General features: G+C 32.1%; 1 protein-coding gene across 1 annotated transcript in view; it reads right to left on the reverse strand.

The window, feature by feature from the left end:
* The window catches only part of LOC127698229 (BRO1 domain-containing protein BROX-like), a 35,489-nt gene continuing 14,723 nt past the window's right edge, over positions 1-20,766 (reverse strand). Inside the window, exons 6-11 of the mRNA XM_052201585.1 lie at positions 16,469-16,558; positions 15,027-15,112; positions 14,580-14,661; positions 11,804-11,954; positions 9,452-9,614; positions 1-3,361 (exon numbers count right to left, since the gene is read on the reverse strand). Of these exons, the coding sequence (XP_052057545.1) occupies positions 3,251-3,361; positions 9,452-9,614; positions 11,804-11,954; positions 14,580-14,661; positions 15,027-15,112; positions 16,469-16,558 (683 nt within the window). The 3' untranslated portion in view covers positions 1-3,250. The remainder of the gene's footprint in view (positions 3,362-9,451; positions 9,615-11,803; positions 11,955-14,579; positions 14,662-15,026; positions 15,113-16,468; positions 16,559-20,766) is intronic.

Here is a 20,766-nt window from a genome sequence, read left to right on the forward strand (position 1 = left end):
TAACATTTCCTAAAAACATTTTATTTGTTCCTGGAAAAATGAATGCTACATTAAATCATCAGTGAATGATTAGTGTACAGTGTGTGGATTATTTTTTTCTTACAATACAGTATACATGTACTGACACCTGAATATGTATCTTGACAGCAAAACATAAATAAATCAAAACAGTTTTGTCTGAAGTATATTTGGTTATTATTGTCATCTGGTATGAACATGTATAATACTTTTTTTACAATTTTATTTGGTTTGAATATATAGCCAATTTTCAGGACAAAAACTAGACATCATTGAGATAAGAACCATCTATGTGGGCCCCGCTGTGAATAATGTGTGCTAAAAATTTGTATCTTTACCATTGGACATGGGGTTGTCATCTGAAACCAAAGTTTTTGACCTTGACCTTTGACCTAGGAAGTTGTACATTCATTATGACACACCTTCTGGTGTTGGTTAATATACATGTCAAGTATAAACTTTGAAATCATAAAGGTTCTCAAGATATAGAAAGGACACGATCTTTACCATAGGACATGGGGTTGTAACTGAAACCAAAGTTTTTGACCTTGACCTTTGACCTAGGAAGTTGTACAAACATTATGGTGTTGGTTAATATACATGTCAAGTATTAAGTATGAAATCATAACGGTTCTCTAGATATAGAGCGGACACAATTTGTTACGGATGGACAGACAGATCACTATAGGGCGACCCGCCATTCGGCGGGGCCCTAATAAAACTTATGTTTATAATATCATTAAATGAGAACCCTTCTAAAAAATGTAATCAACAAATAAACCTGTGACAATTCTGCTGACATTGATACCAAGTTCATTAAACTCCAACAATAAGTAATTTCGCAATACCATTTTAAAAATACATAGTTTAATTTATATGAAATATATAGCAAAAAATTGTAAGTAAAGAGTACTTATTGCATAACAGCGTAATTTCATTTGGAAGAGAATAAAAGTATTCTTGAAAAAACATGTAATTTGTAATAGGTCAATTGTTTAGGTGCATAGAATGATAATTTTTGCCAAATATTTATTATGAAATGCAAGCTACTGACAACAACATATGTTGTGGGTTTAAGACAATATACAGTTGACTTTTTAACATTAAGAAATCACTTTCTATGGCAATTTTTGTTATGCTATACATATAATTGTTGCAGACATAATAAATAACACATAGTAAATATAATTTTGAAATTCTATCTCAGGAATATAATTTACACAGTAATACTTATATACATATACATATTTACAAATGTTCTAAATATCCTCCAACAAACAAGACAGTAACAAACAGAAGTAACAATGTTAAAGTTATCCTCTAAAAATTATTTCAATAATGTGCTCCACTTTTCTTTATAATTTATTTACAGTGCTTATATAAATTATGAACATTATACTTAAGGTTTATTTTCTCTTAAAACAATTATTAGGAAAATAATGTGTTGCTATGACTCGTGATAACAAAACTTCCTATAATAGCAAGAGATACAAACCATTGTGGAGGGGGGAATTAACAAATTTTTTACCTAAGAAATGAATAACAATTGACAGTTTGACATATGACAAAGATAAACAAATGAATGGTATAATTATCTTATTCCTTTATGTCAAAGCATAGCCATATAATCATGGTTTAAAATACAGACCAAGTCAAATTCACTTACCAAAAAATTATGCTAGTATACAGTATACAAAAAAAGTTTTAGACCAGCTAAATATTACCCCTTTCTTCATATAATCTAATTTTAGAATACATACATGTAAAATATTACTGAATGCCCCAAAATAAAGCAAAACACAGGTAAGTCATGAACAATTTGATATAACTTACAATAAATTTTAAACAAAAAGATTTTTTGTGAAAATAGTCGCTTGCCAATTTCTTTAGCACTTATTATTTAGACTGATTCATAGATTATACAACAATGTTGCTTTCTTTTATCAAAGGTAATTATAACTTTAATGAATTTCCTTCTTTAGTAAATCAAAGGTCTTGTCTTGGCCTTTTCACATCCTATATCTTCCTGTCAAATCTTATTAACCTTCATTATAATTAATTCTTACAGTTTTGAAATTTTGGAGATACAGTCGAACCTCGTTGTGTCGAAGTGGAAGGGACCGGACCAAAGTATTAGACTCATCTGAGGTAGAGTGTGTCGTCATAAATTTGGAATGCATGAAATATGGTTTGAGATTTGTGTAAACTAGATACTTTGAACAGTATGTTTTTTTTGGATATGACTCTTTATGATTGTGTATTCAATCTCCGTAGTTTGTGTCCTTCATAATCAAACACGCAGGTACAGATACAAATTATGAACAAATAAAATCAATAGTCGACACAAATATTTAATAAAAAGGTCAGTCACTATAAATTATGAAATCACTCCAGGAATGAAACAAATTCTAAACGGTCTCTGATGAGGTCGTCTCCTTTACATTAAATTATTATGAATTTATTGTAATTGTCTTAATCCTTTTATTTATAGTAATTAATGAGTTTTAATTCTAACGATTCATTTAATCTCGGCTTGGGTCATTTAAATTCGTTTCGTTGAAATATGTTCAACACTAACGTTCTGCTTGAACGATCAACAAAGGTGTTAATTACCGGTCACCATAAACATGTCATTTTAACTGTTATACAAAGAAGTATGTATACTCAGCTTAAATCTCTTTTGAAAATGATTAGATAACATAAGAAATACTATCGATTTGAATTTTTATCATAAGGTCTCCATTTTTCAAAAATTCTTACTTTTGAACTTCGAGACATCGGGGTCAATTTACATTAATTTTACATCAACAGGACTATAAAATTTACTCGACTGAACCGAGTATTCGAATCAACGGAGTTCGACTCATCAGAGGTAATTATGCATTAATCAAACGGGAATTTTACAGGGACCGAGAAATAACTTCGACTCATCCGAGTTTTCGACACAACTGAGTTCGACACGAGGTTCGACTGTATATAAGAATAGACTTGAGAAACTTTTTAATTCAATATCAAGGGTTCTTCAGTAAGTGCAATACAATAGCAATACTTCAAATATCATAACATTAATTCTTATAAGAGTGATTAATTCAAAGATAAAATATATGTGTTCAATATTGAATAATCTACAACAGATTGTAAATTCTAGGGCATGTTCAATTTTGTTCATCGCTAGTTGCCTAAATAGTATATATTCAAAAGACTTTAACAACTTAATGAACAATAAAATGTTTTATGATATCGAACATCCACTAAATGTTCCAGGATCTTTGTCAGACATTGGTGTTTCCTTCTCCTTCACTGGTGGTAATTCCTTTTTGTCCTTATCTTTATCTGCTTTTTTCTGAAAGAAAAAAATATGCATCCTATTATCACTTGTTCACAGTATAGAAAAGAGCATCCTAACACCACTTGTTCACAGTATAGAAAGGAGCATCCTAACACCACTTATTCACAGTATAGAAAGGTGCATCCTAGCATCACTTGTTCACATTATAGAATGAAGCATCCTAACATAACTTGTTCATTCACATTATAGAATGGAGCATCCTAACATAACTTGTTCACAGTATAAAAAGGTACATCCTAACACCACTTGTTCACAGTATAGAAATGAGCATCCCAGCATTACTTGTTCACAGTATAAAAAGGTACATCCTTACATCACTTGTTAACAGAATGGAAAAGTGCATACTAACACCACTTGTTCACAGTATAGAATAAAATGCTCCGCAGGGCGCAGCTTGATACGACCGCAGAGGTCGAACCCTGAACAGTTGGGGCAAGTATGGACACAACATTCAAGCTTGATACAGCTTTGCATTTGGATTGTGATTAAATATTTGACACAGCATAGATTTTCTGACAAAGAATGAATGTGGTCTAAGAACTTAAAAATTTTAAATTGGACATTCACCTATTATGGTCCAATATCCAAAATCTAAATACATGGTTAGATTAAGCATATCAAAGAACCCCAAGAATTCAATTTTTGATGAAATCAAACAAAGTTTAATTTTGGACCCTTTTGACCTCAATGTGAACAAAGTTGATAACGGGGCCCAAAAATCAAAAATCTAAATACATGGTTAGATTCAGCATATCAAAGAACCCCATATATTCAATTTTTGTTGAAATCAAACAAAGTTTAATTTTGGACCCCGATTTGGACCAACTTGAAAACTGGGCCCATAATCAAAAATCTAAATACATGTTTAGATTCAGCATATCAAAGAACCCTAAGAATTCAATTTTTGTTAAAATCAAACTAAGATTAATTTTGGACCCTTTGGACCTTAATGTAGACCAATTTGAAAACCGAACCAAAAATTAAGAATCTAAATACACAGTTAGATTCGGCAAATCAAAGAACCCCAATAATTCAATTTTTGATGAAATCAAACAAAGTTTAATTTTGGACCCTTTGGACCTCAATGTGGACCAATTTAAAAACGGGGCCCAAAATCCAAAAACTAAATACACGGTTAGATTCAGCATATTAAAGAACCCCAAGAATTCAAGAATAAAACCCCATTGAAATTGGTCAAGAAATAAGCAATTTATACAAAGTACCTTCTTTTGCACAATACTGTGCAATTAAATATTTCTTGCTATTGCGCAATACTGTACAATTGACAATTTCTTGCTATTGCGCAATATTGTGCTATTGGATATTTCTTGCTTTTGCGCAATACTGTGCAATTGAAGATTTCTTGCTATTGCGCAATACTGTGCAATTGAAGATTTCTTGCTATTGTGCAATACTGTGCAATTGAAAATTTCTTGCTATTGCACAATACTTATTATATAATAATTTACACATCCTGTTTGGTGTGTATCTCCTACCATATCATTATTATTTGCTTTTAAATATAAATCAGAAATAACCAACTTAAAATGGAAAATTTTAAAAGAAAAAAAAAATGAAAAAAAGAAAAAATAAAATGCTTCGCTGGGGCGCAGCTTGATACGACCGCAGAGGTCGAACCCTGAACAGTTGGGGCAAGTATGGACACAACATTCAAGCTTGATACAGCTCTGAATTTGGATTGTTATTAAATATTTGACACAGCATAGGTTTCTGACACAGAAAGAATGTGGTCTAAGAACTTGAATTTTTTTAATTTACCTATTATGGTCCAATGTCCAAAATCAAAATACATGGTTAGATTCAGCATATCAAAGAACCCCATATATTCAATTTTTGTTAAAATCAAACAAAGTTTAATTTTGGACCCCAACTTGGACAAACTTGAAAACTGGGCCCATAATCAAAAATCTAAACACATGTTTAGATTCAGCATATCAAAGAACCCCAATAATTCAATTTTTGCTAAAATCAAACTAAGTTTAATTTTGGACCCTTTGGACCTTAATGTAGACCAATTTAAAAAACGGGACTTGAAATTAAAAATCTAAATACACGGTTAGATTTGGAATATCAAAGAACCCCAATAATTCAATTTTTGATGAAATCAAACAAAGTTTAATTTTGACCCTTTTGACCTCAATATGAACCAATTTGATAGCGGGGCCCACAAAAAAAAAATCTAAATTCATGGTTATATTCAGCATATCAAAGAACCCCATATATTCAATTTTTGTTGAAATCAAAACAAAGTTTAATTTTGGACCCCAACTTGGACCAACTTGAAAACTGGGCCCATAATCAAAAATCTAAACACATGTTTAGATTAAGCATATCAAAGAACCCAAAGAATTCAATTTTTGTTAAAATCAAACTAAGTTTAATTTTGGACCCTTTGGACCTCAATGAAGACCAATTTAAAAAACGGGACCCAAATTAAAAATCTAAAAACACGGTTAGATTTGGCATATCAAAGAACCCCAATAATTCAATTTTTGATGAAATCAAACAAAGTTTAATTTTGGACCCTTTTGACCTCAATATGAACCAATTTGATAGCAGGGCCCACAAATAAAAAATCTAAATACATGGTTAGATTCAGCATATCAAAGAACCTCATATATTCAATTTTTGTTGAAATCAAACAAAGTTTAATTTTGGACCCCAATTTGGACCAACTTGAAAACTGGGCCCATAATCAAAAATCTAAATACATGGTTAGATTCAGCATATCAAAGAACCTCATATATTCAATTTTTGTTGAAATCAAACAAAGTTTAATTTTGGACCCCAATTTGGACCAACTTGAAAACTGGGCCCATAATCAAAAATCTAAACACATGTTTAGATTCAGCATATCAAAGAACCCCAAGAATTCAATTCTTGTTAAAATCAAACTAAGTTTAATTTTGGACCCTTTGGACCTTAATGTAGACAAATTTAAAAAACAGGACCAAAAATTAAAAATCTAAATACACGGTTAGATTTGGAATATCAAAGAACCCCAATACTTCAATTTTAGATGAAATCAAACAAAGTTTAATTTTGGACCCTTTTGACCTCAATATGAACCAATTTGATAACGGGGTCCACAAATAAAAAATCCAAATACATGGTTAGATTCAGCATATCAAAGAACCCCACATATTCAATTTTTGTTGAAATCAAACAAAGTTTAATTTTGGACCCCAATTTGGACCAACTTGAAAACTGGGCCAAAAATCAAAAATCTAAATACATGTTTAGATTCAGCATATCAAAGAACCTCATATATTCAATTTTTGCTAAAATCAAACAAAGTTTAATTTTGGACCCTTTGGACCTTAATGTAGACCAATTTGAAAACTGGACCAAAATTAAAAATTTAAATACACTGTTAGATTCGGCATAACAAATAAATAAATGTGATCAAAGATTTTACAAATCTAATGCGCCATACTGTGCAATTAAAGATTACTTCTTGAAATTTTTCAATATTTGAAATTTGAAAAAAAAATAATATTTGAAGAATAATTCTTTTTAAATTCTGAAATCTGAAATGAGAAAAAATTGACCCCCCACAATTTCTTTTTATCCCCCCCTTTTTTCCCCAAAAAAATTCTTTCCCTCAAGATATGGTCATAATCTCAATTCAAATTTCCAATGGAGTTGGCAACCATAATTACCCATTTAAATTTACCATAGTGCTAACTTAATCTATTTTATAATAGAATTAAAAATATACTGTCAAATCTTTCATATGGATTTTTTTGTAAAAAAAAAAGATGCAACATTTGCAGATATTTTTACTGGTCTTCCTTTATAGATATGCATTTCTTTAAACATAATTTAAAAGCAGTGTAAGGGAAGTAACCAAAACGTTGTATTTAGATTACCTCCCTTACACTGTTTTAAATTATCTTTATTGTTCATTAACCATTACTTTATACATAATTTAAAAGCAGTGTAAGGGAGATAATCTCAATGATGTATTTGATTTATCTCCCTTACACTGCTTTAAATTATGTTTTGTACAAAAGTATTTGTCAATTAACCAGGACAACCTTGTTTTTCCCCCTTTTTTGCCCCTAATTCCTAAACGGTTTGAGCCATAACCCCCCAAAGCAAAACCTAACCATCCCTTTGTGGTATGGAAACTTGTAGTATAATTTCAGAGAGATCCATACACCGTTCCACAGTTATTGTCTGGAAACTAGAAAATGCTTATTTTTGGCCCCTTTTTGGCCCCTAATTCCTTAACTGTTGGTACCATAACCCCCAAAATCAATCCCAACCTTCCTTTTGTGGTATTTAACCTTATGGTCAAATTTCAAAAAGATCCATTCACTTAAACTAAAGTTAGAGTGCGAAAACCAGTATGTATTCGGACGACGACGACGACGACGACGACGCCAACGTCATACCAATATACGACCACAAAATTTTTTTGCGGTCGTATAAAAATGAAACCCCCCCCCCAAATTTTTTGAACCCCCTTATGATTCATCACCCCCAAACTCAATCCCAGCCTTCCCTTTGTGGTATGGTACCTTGCAGTACAATTTCAGAGAGATCCATACACTTGTACACAAGTTATTGTCTGGAAACTAGAAAAATGTGTTTTTGGCCCCTTTTTGGCCCCAAATTCCTAAAATATTGAGGCAATTACCCCCATCATCAATCCCAGCCTTCCCTTTGTGGTATGGTACCTTGCAGTACAATTTCAGAGAGATCCATACACTTATACACAAGTTATTGTCCTGAAACTATAAAAATGCCTGTTTTTTTGCCCCTTTTTGGCCCCTTATTCCTAAAATATTGAGGCAATTACCCCCATCATCAATCCAAGCCTTCCCTTTGTGGTATGGTACCTTGCAGTACAATTTCAGAGAGATCCATACACTTGAACACAAGTTATTGTCTGGAAACTAGAAAAATGCTTATTTTTGGCCTCCAATTCCTAAATGTTTCGGCAATTACCCCCAAACTCAATTCCAGCTTTCCCTTTATGATATGGAACCTTGTAGTACAATTTCAGAAAGATCCATACACTTACACACAAGTTATTGTCATGAAACTAGAAAAATGCTTGTTTTTTGCCCCTTTTTTGGCCCCTTATTCCTAAAATTTTGAGGCAATTACCCCCAAAATCAATCCCAGCATTCCTTTTGTGATATGGAACCTTGTGGTACAATGTCAGAGAGATCCATACACTAACACACAAGTTATGTCTGGAAGTTACAAAAATGCTTATTTTTGGCCCCTTTTTGGCCCCTAATTCCTTTACTGTTGGTACCATAACCCCCAAAATCAATCCCAACCTTCCTTTTGTGGTATTGAACCTTGTGGTAAAATTTCATAGAGATCCATTCACTTAAACTAAAGTTAGAGTGTGAAAACCAATGTGTCTTCGGACAACGAGGACGACGACGCCAACGTCATACCAATATACGACCACAAAATTTTTTTTGCGGTCGTATAAAAATGCATACTAACATCACTTGTTCACAGTATAGAAAGGTGCATACTTACATCACTTGTTCACAGTACAGAAATGTGCATACTAACACCACTTGTTCACAGTATAGAAAGGAGCATCCTAACATTTCACAGTATAAAAAGGTGCATCTTAACATCACTTGTTCAAAGTAAAGAAAATTAAACGTATAGAAAGGTGCATCTGTATATCACTTAGTCACAGAACGTAAAGGGCCCTAATTAATCACAGTATGTACAAGATTAATTAGCCTCTTTCTGATAAGATGTGGTTGCCTTGTTATACACAACCCTCAGTATGAGAGAAATACAGGTGACCATTTATCTATAACCAATTCAATTAGTGGGGTCATGATGTTTGATAATACAATAATATAAAAAAATAAGATATAAATGGTATTCCGCATGTTCAGATACAAATTTTTGGCTAATTGTATGTTTGTTGACTAATTATGTATTTTGAGACTATAACATAATTTTATACCATAAACATGCAATGAAATATAATCATTAACTATTGACAATCAGAAATCAATCAACAGTTTGTCATCTCAGAAACCATTATATTTATATGAGTTTTGTCATACTAACCTCATTTTCTTCTTTGGGAGCCATCTTAGCATCCATTTTTTCATACACATCTTTTGTCCATAAAGGACTAAGGGCAATGCTTTTAAATTCCTCAGGGGACACTAAACCATACGTGGCTTTCAATTCTAACTGTGGTGGATCATATGGTACTTTGTGATGGTATCTGAAAATATATATCCTTATTTCAGCCTCATGTTTAAATTCTATAAAGACAGGAATATCCAAATTTACTATTTTCCTGCAACTATAGTAAAATTAATAAAATGCTCCGCAGGGCGCAGCTTGATACGACCGCAGAGGTCGAACCCTGAACAGTTGGGGCAAGTATGGACACAACATTCAAGCTTGATACAGCTCTGAATTTGGATTGTGATTAAATATTTGACACAGCATAGGTTTCTGACACAAAATGAATGTGGTCTAAGAACTTAAAAATTTTAAATTGGACATTCACCTATTATGGTCAAATATCCAAAATCTAAATACATGGTTAGATTCAGCAAATCAAAGAACCCCAAGAATTCAATTTTTGATGAAATCAAACAAAGTTTAATTTTGGACCCTTTTGACCTCAATGTGGACAAAGTTGATAACGGGGCCCAAAAATCAAAAATCTAAATACATGGTTAGATTCAGCATATCAAAGAACCCCATATATTCAATTTTTGTTGAAATCAAACAAAGTTTAATTTTGGACCCTGATTTGGACCAACTTGAAAACTGGGCCCATAATCAAAAATCTAAATACATGTTTAGATTCAGCATATCAAAGAACCCTAAAAATTCAATTTTTGTTAAAATCAAACTAAGTTTAATTTTGGACCCTTTGGACCTTAATGTAGACCAATTTGAAAACGGAACCAAAAATTAAGAACCTAAATACACGGTTAGATTCCGCATATCAAAGAACCCCAATAATTCAATTTTTGATGAAATCAAACAAAGTTAAATTTTGGACCCTTTGGACCTCAATGTGGACCAATTTAAAAACGGGCCCAAAATCGAAAAACTTAATACACGGTTAGATTCAACATATTAAAGAACCCCAAGAATTCAAGAATAAAACCCCATTTAAATTGATCAAGAAATAAGCAATTTATACGAAGTATCTTCTTTTGCACAATACTGTGCAATTGAATATTTCTTGCTATTGCGCAATACTGTACAATTGACAATTTCTTGCTATTGCGCAATATTGTGCTATTGGATATTTCTTGCTATTGCGCAATACTGTGCAATTGAAGATTTCTTGCTATTGCGCAATACTGTGCAGTTGAAGATTTCTTGCTATTATGCAATGCAATTGAAAATTTCTTGCTATTGCACAATACTTATTATATAATAACTTACACATCCTGTTTGGTGTGTATCTCCTACCATATCATTATTATTTGCTTTTAAATATAAATCAGAAATAACCAACTTAAAATGGAAAATTTTAAAAGAAAAAAAAAATGAAAAAAAGAAAAAAAAAAGAAAACCCCCCCCCCAATTTTTTGAACCCCCTTATGATTCATCACCCCCAAACTCAATCCCAGCCTTCCCTTTGTGGTATGGTACCTTGCAGTACAATTTCAGAGAGATCCATACACTTGAACACAAGTTATTGTCTGGAAACTAGAAAAATGCTTATTTTTGGCCCCTTTTTGGCCCCCAATTCCTAAACGTTTCGGGCAATTACCCCCAAACTCAATTCCAGCTTTCCCTTTGTGATATGGAACCTTGTAGTACAATTTCAGAAATATCCAAACACTTACACACAAGTTATTGTCATGAAACTAGAAAAATGCTTGTTTTTTGCCCCTTTTTTGGCCCCTAATTCCTAAAATTTTGAGGCAATTACCCCCAAAATCAATTACAGCCTTCCCTTTGTGATATGGAACCTTGTGGTACAATGTCAGAGAGATCCATACACTTACACACAAGTTATTGTCTGGAAGTTACAAAAATGCTTATTTTTGGCCCCTTTTTGGCCCCTAATTCCTTAACTGTTGGTACCATAACCCCCAAATCAATCCCAACCTTCCTTTCGTGGTATTGAACCTTATGGTAAAATTTTATGGAGATCCATTCACTTAAACTAAAGTTAGAGTGTGAAAACCAATGTGTCTTCGGACGATGCCGACGACGACGCCAACGTCATACCAATATACAACCAAAAAATGTTTAATTTTTGCGGTCGTATAAAAACCACATCTTTTTAAATTTCCTTTTTATACACTTGTAAGCTTTAAAGTACAGCGGAAGCAGGTGGCCAACACATATTCAACTTATGCACTATCTCTGACTTATAACCATATCAAAGTTATTTTATTGGATATTTGAAGAATAGAAAGGATATTTAAAACTTACATCATGCCATTTTCTCTTTCACACTTTTCTAAGGTTCGTTTTAAGATTGGTCCAAACTTTCTAAAGAAAAAATGATTCATGGGCCTGGCAAATGTTCCTAGCCCTTTTGCTGATGCGTACTCCTTACATAATTGTTCTGCTTTCTGATATACTGAAATGTAATGGAAATAAATATCTTAAAATATCTAAAATTGTGAGAAAAAAAAACACAACCCAAAGGCCTAACAGAAGCTTTCAATCTTGCCAGTTTGTGAATATAACTGATTTATAAGACAGTAATTTCTATACATTTGTATATAGAAAAGGCAAATAGAAATTATACTACTTTTTTCATTCCTTTATGCCACATCAAGTTAATCTGTATTATTCTCATCCCCAATACACTGTCTACAAATACCTCTCTTTTTTCTATTTTGATATTTTATTGTCTAAACTGTAAAACTGTATTCATTCTCAGATAACTCCACTTCTACGGTTTGTATTTTAAAAAACTGTACCCACATAATTGACATCAATAGTAAGTACAAAAGTTGTCATGAAAATGTTGTTCATGACAATGAGGTCAAGGTTAGATAAATCCTGTCAGACTGACATGTACACCTTACAATTATTCCATACACTAAATATTGTTTACCTTTTGCTTCAGGTAATTGAAAATCAGACCAAAACACAAAAACTTAACTTTGACCAATCAACCATGAAATTGAGGTCAAGTTCAGATGATACCTGCCAGACAATCATGTACACCTTACAATCATTCCAAACTCCATATACATTTGACATACGTTACAATATCTGAGAAATGGATCTAATCACTGATTCATGAAATGAGGTTGATGTCAGGTGAACCCTGTCTAACGGACATGTAGACATTGCAAGGAACCCATATAGTTATCCTATTACTCATTATAAGTGAGAAGTTCACAAGACAAATAAAGTGCTTCGCTGAGCGCAGCTGGATACGCCCGCAGAGGTCCAACTCTGAACAGTTGGGGCAAAAATGGACACAATATTCAAGCTTGATACAGGTCTGAATTTGGATTGTAATTAAATATTTGACATATTACAGGTTTCTGAATAAATGTAGTCAAAGAACTTGAAATTGGTTATACAAAATGAATTTATATTCAATTAAAGATTTCTTGCTGTTGTGCAATACACTGTGCTGTTGCGCAATACTTAGTAAATCTGTTGTCAGACTATAAACAAATAAAGTTCAATTAATTCTCAATGTCATATTAGAAATTTATGAAAATCAAAAGGGAGCTTACATCAATAGATATAAACAATTCACCAAAGTTTCATGAGAATTGCTGACAGCATTTTTGAGTTATTGTCCGAAAACTGGAAAATCCCCACTTTTTTAATGAATATAACCCCATAACTCAGAAATGTAAAATGTAAAATTTATAAAATTCTAAAGGGAGCTTACTTACATAGATATAAACAATTCACCATAGTTTCATAAGAACTGCTGAAAGCATTTTTGATTTTTTGTCCGAAAACTGGAAAATCCCACTTTTTTTATGAATAAAACCCTGTAACTCGGAAACATAAAATCTAAAATTTATAAAAATCGAAAGTGAGCTCATGTCAATAGATATAATCAATTCACCACTATTTCTTGGAAGTTGGTGAAAGCATTCTTGAGTTATTGTCCGAAAATTGGAAAATCCCCCTTTTTTTAATGAATAAAACCCCACAACTCAGAAACGTAAAATTTATAAAAAACGAAAGAGAGCTCACGTCAATAGATATAAACAATTCACCAAAGTTTTATGCAAATTGGTTAAAGCGTTTTTGAGTTAATGTCCGACATGTTGACGACGGACGGACAGACGGACAGAGGTATACCATAATACGTCCCGTAAACGGGCGTATAAAAACTAAAAGCTGAAGCATCCACGTCTTCTACCTTCTGAAATGTAAAGCTTTATACAAATAGTTTACATCGCTGCCGCTGAATGGTAATATATGTCTCACATACGAGACAAAAAACAAAACACTATTTTCCTATAATTATTCCAATGGAACAAGTGATGATTTCATGAGACTTTTTTCTTTTTCAGTATTAAGATTTAAGAGTTTCACAGGTGAAAGATTTTTTTTGGATTCATTTGGTATGGAAATTTCTCTTTAATGGAGACCTTAAAGTGACTTTACAGTTAATGTTTTTCATTTAATGTTCTCAAAATTCATTTCAGAGCATACAATACAGTAGCAAGGGGGGTTAATTATGCATTTAAAATGAACATGTTAATTTACAAGGTTGCTAATGATAAGCATCCAAAATTCGAGAAAACAATCACTAGCTTCATCAAATTTGTTACATGAATTTGAAAGTATTTGCAAAGGAAAACAAACATGTTGTATATTTAAGCACTTGAAATCTACTGCAGGCAATAAACTTCTAGGCAAATGAAGACTGTTTATTTTTCTATCGACTCCTTTCAAAATAGTTGTTTGGCACTGAATTGTGCAAATCATCACTGATAGAAACCTTTGATATAAATAAATTTGATTTAAATCTGGCAAGAATTGTGCATACAACAGCGCTTACAAGACTGGACACCTGTATTTTCACAGTATTGTGCGGGGGACAAAAAAAACTTTCACATAATCTTTGGTATCTACTAGTATTGTGCACCTCACTTTTACTTTTTTTATCCAACTTATTTTTAAAGTAAATATGGTAACATGGATTTTGTGAAATATATATCAATATGGGAAAGGGGTATGAATTTGTGAGCTCTGTCAGTTTTTCAGTTATACCTACATTTCAATCCCTCTTGAAGGCCTCTTATTGCCTCCCCACATTTATCTTCAGCTAATAGTGCTTCTCCATTATAACTGTAAGCCTGAAATATTTTGAAAAATCATTTATATATACAAAATTATATACCTAAATTTTAACAATTTAAGCTGTGTCCATCATAGCAATTCATCAGTATATACTTTTTATAACACTGACACACAATTTTTCTAACATATTTAATCAGTATACACCTTTCATAACACTGACATAACTTTTCTAACACATTTAACCATTGTACACTTTCAATGACACTGATTGACAAAAAGTATTCTATAAACAGGCTTTCTGATACTCTAAGAGCCAAAGTACAATTTTACTCAGACAGATTTCAAGAGAATATTTTCAAATATTCATTAACAAGTTATTGTGAACTGTTCTGTTCTTTACTAAGTCCCAAAATAAACTTACTGTAGAGGTATAAAAGGCTGATTTTAGTTGAAAATATTTTCTCCACTTTCCCACAATCTTTTCGTCTAAACTGTTCAGGGCGTCATCTGAAATCAAATAATTCATTAAAAGTAAAGTAACAAGGAGGTACTTTATAATTGAATGTCTTGAAAATCATTTTTGAATGATAGCAACATTATTTACTAAGTCCATCTGGTTTAATTGCACTTTTTAACTCTAATCACTGATGTTCAGTCTTGCTACTAGTATTGTCAATGGTGCCTTGTTACTATCTAAATGCATGTTATGCTAATTATACCAATGACTTGTTGGGCAACAAATAACAGTACCGTATTTGTAAGAACATTTCATCAGCTATTCATACAATTTATCAATAGGAATAATTCTTCAAGAAAAGAATCCATAAATATCAAGACAAAACGAGAATGACATTTGGAAAACCACATTGAAACAATAGGCTTCCAGGATATTGATCAATCATTTAGTAAAATATGAAACATTAAAGTTGTTGGCAACAATGGAAACCCTCTTTCACACACTTAAGTTACCAGGTTTGATCCTGATCCACCCGTAAGTAGAACTCATCATGCTGATTGTTTAATATGTTCACAGTTTCTCTCTATTGACTATAGTTTTCTCCAAAAAACACAAAAGAGGATAAAATTCATCATTGCAGGGCAAAAACTTCTAAAAGTTTAGGAGGTGATTGACAATTTCGTGCTTTGTAGATTTTCTTGTCTGGCTGATCATTTTTACTGTTTACAGTTTCTATCTTTTGTAGTCAATTTCAGATAAAGTCAAATGAAACAAGTTTCTTTTAATTTCAATGTTATCGAAAATTATTGAACCAATGCATGCATATCCTGTATGCATGTATTTTATATTTATAATATTACGAATCTATAACGTATTATCGTCAAATAATATTTCATTCAGTGATTGTTGATCGCAAGCTTATTAACTTTCAAGTTTATTGCTGAAGTTTACCGGGTCACCCGGTCGTGACATTCATAAACAATCAACACAGAGCAAGTAGAGCATGTGACAAGTAAGTAAATTGATAGAGCCTTGATATATTTTTTATATTTTCAATACATTCCCATTTGTTAAATAAACTTTTCTTTAACAGTTGTTAAATGATTTGTTGTATTAAATTTGTTCTTTAAGAATCAGTTATTACTATTTACATTCCATTGCACAAGTGTTTACATTCTTCCATCACAGTTTTCCTTCGCACTTGTGCTGTGTGGTGTCTGAAGTTCTATCGAGAGGTCTCATAGTTAAGGTCACTGCATACAGGAAAATATATCGCTGAATTAGAGTATGGGAAGACAATAATTCAATATCAGTACATTTATAAGATCTTATAAAGATTTTTGTAAAATAAACTGAAAATTTTGAATAAGTTTTGTTAATAATCTTATAATTTACTCCTACACTACCTGCTCTTTGGTACATCTGTGCAGTCTCATAAGCAAGAGCAGCTATTAAACTTGGCTGGTGTTTTAGTTCTATAGCCCTTGCTATTGTTACTAAAATGAAAAGTAAAAATAAATATACACTTCATCAAATTTGCACTAGCGTCTCTATTGATCACCATTAGATTTCAGTTTGTGTAAAGCCCTTTTATACACATGTCATGTAAACTAAGAACTTTATACTTTGTGGTTTTCAGTTATTCTGTACTGTGGATTTATTCATGAGATACCAATTTTTGTGGATTTCAATTAAACCAAGAACTTTTAAAAATGTTCAACGAAGCACACATTTTGTAAAGGCTTCTATACAGACTTTGGAAAATCCACGAAATCTAATATCCACAAAAATACAACTTTTCCTCAATCCATGAAAATTGGTATCCACGAAAAAATAAATCAATCCACCGTATTATATTGTAGCCCAAAATATTCTGTTATGTTGGATTGCCTAATAATAATTCTTTTTTTATTCATACTTGTGTGATAAAACTAGAAACAAAACTTCAATGTTTGGCATATTCTCTACAATTCACAAATTTTTTTTTAGTTCAACAGAAATGAATAAAGCAAGTAACAACTAAAAAACTGAAAGCAGAGATCACAATTCCACCATTTGTTTAGATATGGTACATTCATGTTTTACTTTGTAAAATCACCAAAATTATACAGATTAAAAAATATATAAATGTGGATAGTGTCCACATGTGGACACAGATGATGCTCCCACTTGCATAGCATATAGTTATAAAGGGACATAACTGAAGAACGGTAAAAGTGACGCTACCCAAATTTGAACTTGATCTGAGTTTTGTGGTAACAAGCATTGTGTGTAAGTCTCATAACATTTAGTTGAGGCGAACTTAAGTAGAGAACAGAAACTAAAAACTCAGCAATTTTTCTATTTGTAAACACGCATAACTCTAGAACGGCAAGAGTTGTGTATAAGTTTTATAACATTTGGTTGAGACAAACTAAAGTTAGAGAACGGAAATGAAAAATTAAGCAATTTTTATGTTTATAAAGGGACATAACTCAAGAATAGTAAAAGTGTTCTCACCAAATTTCGTACTTAATCTGTATTATGTAGTAATAAGCATTGTGTTTAAGTTTCATAACATTTGGTTGAGGCAAACTAAAGTTAGAAAACGGAAACAAAAAATTTGTACTTGATCATAGTTTTGTGGTAATGAATATTGTGTATAGGTTTCATAATGTTTGGTTGGGGCAAACTTAAGATATACAATGGAAACTAAAAATTTTGCAATCTATGATTTATAAAGGGGCATAACTCAATAATGGTTAAAGTGACACTACCCAAATTCGACTTGATCTGTGTTTTATCAGTGGAAGTCAAAGTTAAACATTGCATTGTATAAAGCATTGATTGTAGTTAATTCAACTATAATCATGCACAAAGGAAGATAACTCCAATTTTAAGAATTACTTGATATTTAGAAGAAAATAAAATTTTTGCAATTTTTCCATTTATAAAGGGGCATAACTCTAGAACGTTTAAAGTCACGCCACCAAAATTCAAACTTGGTCTGTGTTTTGTGGTAATAAGCATTGTGTGTAAGTTTCATAACATTTGGTCGAGGTAGACTTAAGTTAGAGAACGGAAACTAAAAATTTTGCTATTTTTCCATTTATAAAGGGGCATAACTCTAGAACGGTTAAAGTCACGCCACCAAAATTCAAATTTGATCTGTGTTTTGTGGTAATAAGCATTGTGTATAAGTTTCATAACATTTGGTTGAGGCAAACTCAAGTTAAAGAACGGAAACCAATTTTGGGACGTACGTTCATACGTACGTACTTACAGACGGACAAGGGTAAAACTTAAAGCCCCCACTGCTATGGTGGGGGCATAAAAAAGAGATGCAGAATGGCTTTAAATAAACAAAGCCCAAGAGCATTGTAAAGGCATTGCTGCCAAGTCAATGATTTTGTGACTTCTAGTTTTCATCCTTTGGTAAAAGAATAACACCTAACATAAGACTATATTTGATTAAATTCAGAAAAGGCTATTGACAATTGAGTTTTAAAAATTGAAACCTTGCATTTAATACAGATCTCATAAAGGTAACTTAAAATAACCCTCAGTCTAAGCCATTTCCATACTACCATATATGTACTTGTATATCTTGTGCTTCCGCTTAATACAGATCTCATTGAGGTCATTAAAAATAACCCTCAGTCTAAGCAATTGCCCTTCTATTATATTGTTACTGCAGTATTAACATGTGTAAATTACATACAGTCAACTCTCGTTATCTCGAAGTCAGTTGGAATAGAGAAATAATTCAAGATACTCATAGTTCGATTCAAACGAATACCAGAAGTTTGACAGACCAAGGGACACAACTCTTGCTTAGGTTGGTAAGGCTAAAATAAATCCAGATGAATGTGGGAAGAGGATTGATATTCTGGTCGTGAGATCAATGTATCTGTATGTAATGTTCTTTATTATTATAACAAAATTATATGATTTTCGTCTCTTATTCATTTCTTTGTACAATTACAATTTATTCCGGTGGTTTTTACCGAGAGAGTAATTCACAATCTATCCTAGCGTTATTTAAAGTTGATATAATTGTTCATTCTCGTATACAAGAGATCTAAGAAAATTTAGATTTCTTTTCATTTTCTTTCATTCAATCTTTTTCTTCAAAATAAAATACAAAAAGATTAAAGATGCTGATTGAGTAGTTTTGAGTTGATCACTAAGTCTTAATCCCTACTTAATGCAAAATCAAGCTCATTAATCATGTTAATGTATGATTACAGTTTATTGCTTTTCAAACATTTTTCTATAACAATGTAATCACTAATTTTTTATCATAGTGATCAAAGATAATCTTAGGTAAATACTAGTGGAAAAAGAATGTCATAAATTAATAAAGTGGTCAGTGACTGGAAATTTGATTACACGTGTATTATCAGGTGAACTCTTCAATCCATTTAAATCCACAGGTCAAGGATTGACATATGTGTATTAGTCTGAGATAAATAATGCAATTTGAATGCTTTTGTTTACCTTAGGACCCTAAATTTGGTAAGGTTCATCCGAAATTTCGACTCATCAGGAGTCAACATACATATATTTATATGGAACAAATTTCGGTGCCACGGGAAAACTACGACATCCCAAATTCCGAGTTGACCGATTTCACGATGAGAGTCAACTGTAGTTGTGTTTATATTTTCCCATGTTGTCTTTGTTCAACACTTTGCAGAATTAAGATGTCCGTTGTTATGTTCTGTTCCATATTTTACATAAGGAATGGCTAACCTGGACCTAACATTATTAAATGACTTCCTTAAATCTATGTATCAACTTTATTTAGTAGTGTAATTGTTCATTTTTGTGTTTGCTTACATTTACTTTCATTGTAATGTGCCAAATGTTATGTTACGTGTTCCTGTTCTTGTTTATGAATAGCTTCAGTATTACATCACAAGTAAACGATGTTTTAGTATGAATAGAAGAAGGCATGTTCTAGTAAAAATAGCGGAAGGCATGTTGGAGAATCTCCTCACAGTTAGCAATAAATTTCAAACTATCATGATTTGCTGCACTTAGTAAAAGTGCTTGGTGGAAATATTCAATAGACTTGAAAATTTAACCAAGTCTCCATATCAAAATGCTGACGTACTGTTTGCTGGGGGTAAATCCTTAAGAATGCACAAAGTATGCACAGTAATAGAATACAGTGACCCAAGTAGATTTTCCTGCACCAAGTGGTAGCAGAATTGTTTTATCAAACTTGGTGCAAGTAATCCATCTAGCTGTAATATATATATATACATATATACTTTATGTCATGTCGTATGTTTTAGGAACCACTATCCTTGTTTTATGAATATTACTGACGCAGGAAATAATACTTTACATATGAACATCCATTATGATTTTTGTCAAGCCTGCGACTTTTGTCGCAAAAGCGAGACATAGCGATCCTACATTCCGTCGGCGGCGTCCACAAATATTCACTCTGTGGTTAAAGTTTTTGAAATTTTAATAACTTTCTTAAACTATCCTGCATTTCAACCAAACTTGGACAGAGGCTTGTTTATGATCATAAGATAGTATCCAGAAGTAAATTTTGTAAACAAAAAATCCTGTTTATCCGTATTTTACTCATAAATGGACTTAGTTTTTCTGCCAGTTAACATTACATTCACTCTGTGGTTAAAGTTTTTCAAACTTTAATAACTTTCTTATACTATCCTGGATTTGTACCAAACTTGGACAGAAGCTT

This window comes from Mytilus californianus, unplaced genomic scaffold, assembly GCF_021869535.1.
Source record: "Mytilus californianus isolate M0D057914Y unplaced genomic scaffold, xbMytCali1.0.p SCAF_4, whole genome shotgun sequence".
Classification (NCBI taxonomy): domain Eukaryota; kingdom Metazoa; phylum Mollusca; class Bivalvia; order Mytilida; family Mytilidae; genus Mytilus; species Mytilus californianus.